This window comes from Coturnix japonica, unplaced genomic scaffold (assembly GCF_001577835.2).
Source record: "Coturnix japonica isolate 7356 unplaced genomic scaffold, Coturnix japonica 2.1 chrUnrandom473, whole genome shotgun sequence".
Lineage (NCBI taxonomy): Eukaryota > Metazoa > Chordata > Aves > Galliformes > Phasianidae > Coturnix > Coturnix japonica.
Window position 1 is genome coordinate 36,332 of NW_015439876.1, and position 5,653 is coordinate 41,984.

General features: G+C 47.6%; 1 protein-coding gene across 1 annotated transcript; it reads left to right on the forward strand.

The window, feature by feature from the left end:
- Positions 1-211: 211 nt before the first annotated feature.
- Positions 212-2,602, forward strand: LOC107307041 (olfactory receptor 14C36-like). Its single transcript, XM_015850482.2, has 2 exons — positions 212-427; positions 1,429-2,602. Exons 1-2 carry the CDS (start codon positions 420-422, stop codon positions 2,384-2,386), a joined length of 966 nt encoding a protein of 321 aa, XP_015705968.2. The 5' UTR covers positions 212-419; the 3' UTR covers positions 2,387-2,602.
- Positions 2,603-5,653: the final 3,051 nt, after the last annotated feature.

Consider the following 5,653-nt stretch of genomic DNA (forward strand, 5'->3'; position numbering starts at 1 on the left):
GATATCCTGCCCTTGTCTGTGTGCCCTTTTTGTTCCAGCAAACACTCTCTGGAAGGACTCACCACATGTTTATAATTTGTCACTGACCACTTTGTATCTGGTCTTAAATTCTACAGATTTCAATGTACAGTCATGATGCTGTTGTCTTTCAGGAGCTGTTGGCCAAGAAGACCCGGGGACAACTCAGGGGAGACAAGTGGGAAGGATAAACATTACATCTTCTGCTGCTGAGCTGGGCCAGGCTCCTGGGACACAGGGAGCTCATAAAAGTGTGCAGGGCTGCAGAGAGACAGCTGTGCCCAGGAGCAGCTCTTGTGCACAGCACAGCCTGCAGATGACAGAAGCAGAGGAGAGAAATTGGAGAGAGCTTACAGGATGAGTGGGCTGTGAGCTCACAGCAGGAATATTCCAAACAGACCATGACACGGTAAGTCTCACTGCAGCCCATGAGCTGTTTTTCATATAGGGTTAACTTAATCTGAGGCATCTTGTAGCAGATCTGGCTTCAGGCTCTGCATGTTTCTTTACTATGGAAAAAGCCTTCTGCTTTAACTGAGGGCTTCTGTGCTGCAGTGTCAGAGCACAGCCCTGAGGGCTGCATGTCCCAGCACAGCTGCAGGCTGTGCAGCCAGGGCTGCAGGCGGGTGCCCAGGGCTGTCCTACAGAGCAGGGTCCCTGCTGTGCCCCAGGGGCTGTGTGCCGGGTATGGGACTCTGCCGCCTGCCAGGCTCAGCACTCAGCCTGCCCGGGGAGCTGCCCAGGGTGCTAAGGGGAGACGTGTGGTGTGGGGGGGAAGGAGCCCCCCGGCAGGGCTTGTGCTGCCACAGCACAAGCCTGGGGCAGGGAGATCACAGCTCCACTGCACAACTGAATGTTTGTAAGGGCACTTTGCAAGAGGAGAGCAAAGACAGGGAATTTTCATTTCCTGTTCTTGAGGAAGAGGATTGAAGGCAAAAATCTAAATTAGGCTGCCGAATATAAACACAGTTCTGAGACTCCCCGGTATTTCTTCAATCCATCACTTGTTTTGTGAACAGTCACACAAGTTGTGCTTTCAGCCTTTCTTTCCTAAACGGATACATCAGTTTCAATTCTCGTAATATCTGCAGATATTAATAGTTCACTTCACCTGCAAACAGGCTGATTTCTCTAAGACAAAGTGAAGTGCACAGAGGCTGGGGCTGGGATCTCAAAGAGAAGATGGAGTAAAGAGGAAAATACCAAAGAGGATATGATTAGGAAATGAAAATAAAGTAAGAGCTGCCTAATCTTCCACTGTTATAGGGCTGGTGAAGCTCTTCAAAATAAATTCAAATTCTGGAGTTAAATGAACATTTTGCAAAGGGAAAGAAAATCTTTTACAATACAGCAGGAGGATTGTCTTTGGGAATGGTATGGACTTGACATTATCTTCTGCGCTCTGAACAGGACTCCAAGCCCAACAAAGCAGATGTCCAACAGCAGCTCCATCAGCGAGTTCCTCCTGCTGCCGTTAGCAGACACACAGCAGCTGCAGCTCCTGCACTTCTGGCTCTTCCTGGGCATCTACCTGGCTGCCCTCCTGGGCAACGGCCTCATCAGCACAGCCGTAGCCTGCGACCGCCGCCTGCACACCCCCATGTACTTCTTCCTCCTCAACCTGGCCCTCCTCGACCTGGGCTGCATCTCCACCACTCTCCCCAAAGCCATGGCCAACGCCCTCTGGGACACCAGGGCCATCTCCTACGCAGGATGTGCTGCACAGATCTTTTCAATTTCCTTCTTCATCTCAGCAGAATTATCCCTTCTCACCATCATGTGCTATGACCGCTACGTTGCCATCTGCAAGCCCCTGCGCTACAGTACCTTGATGGACAGCAGAGCTGTTGCCACCATGGCAGCAGCTGCCTGGGGCACTGGGGTTCTGAATTCCCTGCTGCATACTGCCAGTACGTTTTCACTGCCTCTCTGTCAAGGCAATGTTGTGAACCAGTTTTTCTGTGAAATCCCCCAGATCCTCAAGCTCTCCTGCTCAGCCTCCTACCTCAGGGAAGTTGTGTTTATCATTTTGACTATCAGTTTAGCCTTTGGCTGCTTTATTTTCATAGTGGTGTCGTATGTGCAGATCTTCATGTCTGTGCTGAGGATGCCCTCTGGACAGGGACGGCACAAAACCTTCTCCACGTGCCTCCCTCATCTGGCCGTGGTCTCCCTATTTGTCAGCACTGGAGCTTTTGCCCACCTGAAGCCCCCCTCACTCTCATCCCCATCCATGGACCTGATGGTGTCACTTCTGTACTCAGTGGTTCCTCCAACACTGAACCCTATTATCTACAGCATGAGGAACAGGGAGATCAAACACGCTCTCAGGAAGGTATTGCAGTATGTACTGTTCTTGCTTCCATAAAGTTCACATCTTCCTCACACAATTTCCAGTGATTCTCCTTTATCTTTTATGCATATTTGATGGTTTGATTGTGTTTTATACAGCAATCTGCAGAAACATGTTGCAAATTATTTCACTTCTTTCCCACCTATTTTCCATTTTCTCACTCCAAGAGCTCGTGTAAACATGGAACTGATTCCCTGAATCAGTTAAGAGATAAATAAAATGTTTTAAAAACAATCTTTTCCTTAGCTCTTCACTCTTCCTATTTTGTCTGGATCTAGGGTAGATACAGCCACGGACAGCAGAACAACCAACTCTTTTCAATCATGCTCTCGTTATACTGCCACAGTGCTCTCAAGTCCTCTCATTTGTGCAGTCCTGAAGCTCTTGTGTGTCTGACGACAGCCCTGTTGTCTCTACAGCAGCACTCTGGGACAGTAGTCAGTAGTCCGCAATATGAACAGCTGTGTCAGGGCTGGTCTCCTTGCTGGCACTGCCATGGAGTTATCTAGATCAGTCTATGACCCTGATAGGGGGGCAGTAGGCCCGTGGGCCCCCTGGCTCCAAACAAATGGGAAGGGAATAAGGAACGGTGGAGATGGGAGCTGGGCTCAAGGAAACAAACAGAGCAGCTGCAATGACCTGAGAAGTAAAACTTATTTTAATAACTGTGTGTCATGGTTTAATAATTTTGTAATTTTGCTATCAGTATTCCACATCATAACATCATATAAGGAATGAATAATTTTTCTGAATCTGCAACCTACAGAAGACGACTACATCTCCCAGAGAACATCACAGTCAGAGTTGGGTCACGGGACCTGGACACTATATTAACTCTCTCGCAGGCTGGACTGACATCTTTCAAGTTCTGGCGTTCAGGGGAGTGTGTGGGAGCCTTCCGCCATTTCACCTAGAGTTTACAGTAGGCCTCTCAGTTTCGGGACCCATTCTCTCTCCTATTTTGCTTGATTCGTTAGCTTAATTGCAATTATATTATATTATATTGTGTTATCCTGTATTTCAATATAGTATTTAGTAAATAATTGGGCCTCCTTAGATCGTTGCCTCTGTTTTCTTTTCCTAATTAACTTTTATCATTTTGGCATAGGGTCCCTGCAGGGCCCTATGCCCCTGTCATGGACGCAGGTAGATTTTTGTTTAAACATGACACTGCCCCATAAATGCCCCATAGCTGCACCATAGCTGCCAAATAAGTGCCCCATGAGCGCCCCATAGCTGCCCCATAAGTGCCCCATAGGAGCCCCATAAGTGCCCCATAGGAGCCTTGTAGCTCCCCATAAGTGCCCAATAGGAGCACAATAGATGCCCCATAAGTGCCCACAGCTGCCCCATAAGTGCCCCATAGCTTCCCAATACCAGCCACATAAGTGCCCCATAGCTTCCCCTTAGCAGCCGCATAGCAGCCCCATAGCTGCCCCATAAGTGCCCCATATCTGCCAAAAAGCTGCCCCATAAGTGTCCCATAGCTGCCCCATAGCAGCTCCATAAATGCCCATACCTCCCCCATAGATGCCCCATAGCAGCCCCATAACTGTCTCATAGCTGCTACATAAGTGCCACATAAGAGCCACATAGGAGACCCACAGCTGCCCCATAAGTGCCCAATAGCTGCACCATAAGTGCCCAATAAGTGCCCCATAGCTACCCCAAAGCTGCCCAATAAGTGCCCCATAGCTACCCCAAAGCTGCCCTATAAGTGCCCCATAGCTGCCTCATAAATGCCCCATAGAAGACCCATAAGTCACACATTGCAGCCCCATAAGTGCCCGATAGCTGCCTTATAGCTGCCCCATAAGTGCCCAATAGGAGCCCCATAGCAGCCCCATAAGTGTCCCATGCCTGCCCCGTAAGTTTCCCATAAGTGCCCCATAGATGCCCCATTACTGCCCCATAGGATCCCCATAGATGCCCCATAAGTGTCCCATAGCTGCCTCATTGCAGCCCCATAAGTGCCCCATAAGTGTCCCATAGCTGCCCCATAAGTGCCCCATAGCTGCCCCATAAGTGCCTCATAAGTGACTGTCATGGTTTTGTAATTTTGTAATTTTGCTATCAGTATTCCACATCATAACATCATGTAAAGTATGGATACTTCTATTGAATGTGCAGTCCACAGAAGAAGACTACATATCCCAGAGAACAACAGGGTTAATGATAAGTCACGGGACCAGGACGCTGTATAATCTCGTTCCCAGGCTGGAGTGCCCTCCTTCTTCTCTCGAACTTCTCGGAGAGTGGGAAGCGTTCCAGCCGGGTCGCCTAGAGTTCACAGTAGGACTCTCGGTTTTCGGGGACTGCCCACGGGGTGGCTTCCCCTGTAATGGGCATAGGTAAATCTAAGTAACCCGTGACAGATTTTTTTGGTGGAGAATGCGGGCATAGAGCTTTTTAGCTTTTAGAACGACTCTCTTTGCTCTTAAAGAGCTTTGTTAGCTTCGTTACGGGAGTGTTATCTTTTTCATAGCTGCTCACTGAGAACGTGACCTTGAAATACCAGACAAATTGTCAACATTAAGGGCAGCTGCACATTCTCAGCATTGCTATCTAACTTTTGTATAGAAAACAAAGGGATTTCTTTCTCCTTAGAGCAAAGCTAGCTAGCTCTGACTTTTACAGAGCCTGCCAGAATGAATCCACTCTTCATCCCAGTTGCTCTGTTTAAGGATTTGAAAGCAATTATGATCTTCTCAAAGTATTGGTCAACTATTAAACACCATAATTTGGTGTTGTGGAATTGTGCAGGTATATGCATAATAAGGTGGATACTGATGGAGACGCCTGCCTTGTACTAATATGAGATGTGGTATGGTCCGAATTTTGGCATCTACACCCCAGATGGAATTGTGAATCTTACAAACACTTGCATCCCAGATGGAATTGCAAATCTTACAAATACTTGCATCCCAGATGGAATGGGCAATTCTATAAACACCACCATGTTTAATCCATTGTACAGGCTAAAAAAACCTGCTTTTTTTAGGTTGTACTCTCATATTTCACACGCCTTTCAATAACTGAGATAGCACTCATACTTGTAGCCATGTTATCACTATCAAAGAATGCATATATATTCCTATGCTTTCATTCTATGCGGAAGTCTCCTCCAGAACCAGAGAATGATGACTGGCAGGGAATATGGAAAGGTTTAGGAAAAGTCTTAGAAGCATGGGGACCCGCAGTGTCATGGGAATTCACTCTTGAACAACTAAGGGACCCTGAGAAATTAAGTGAGTATTTGGGTCAGAGATCTAAGGAGGTAAA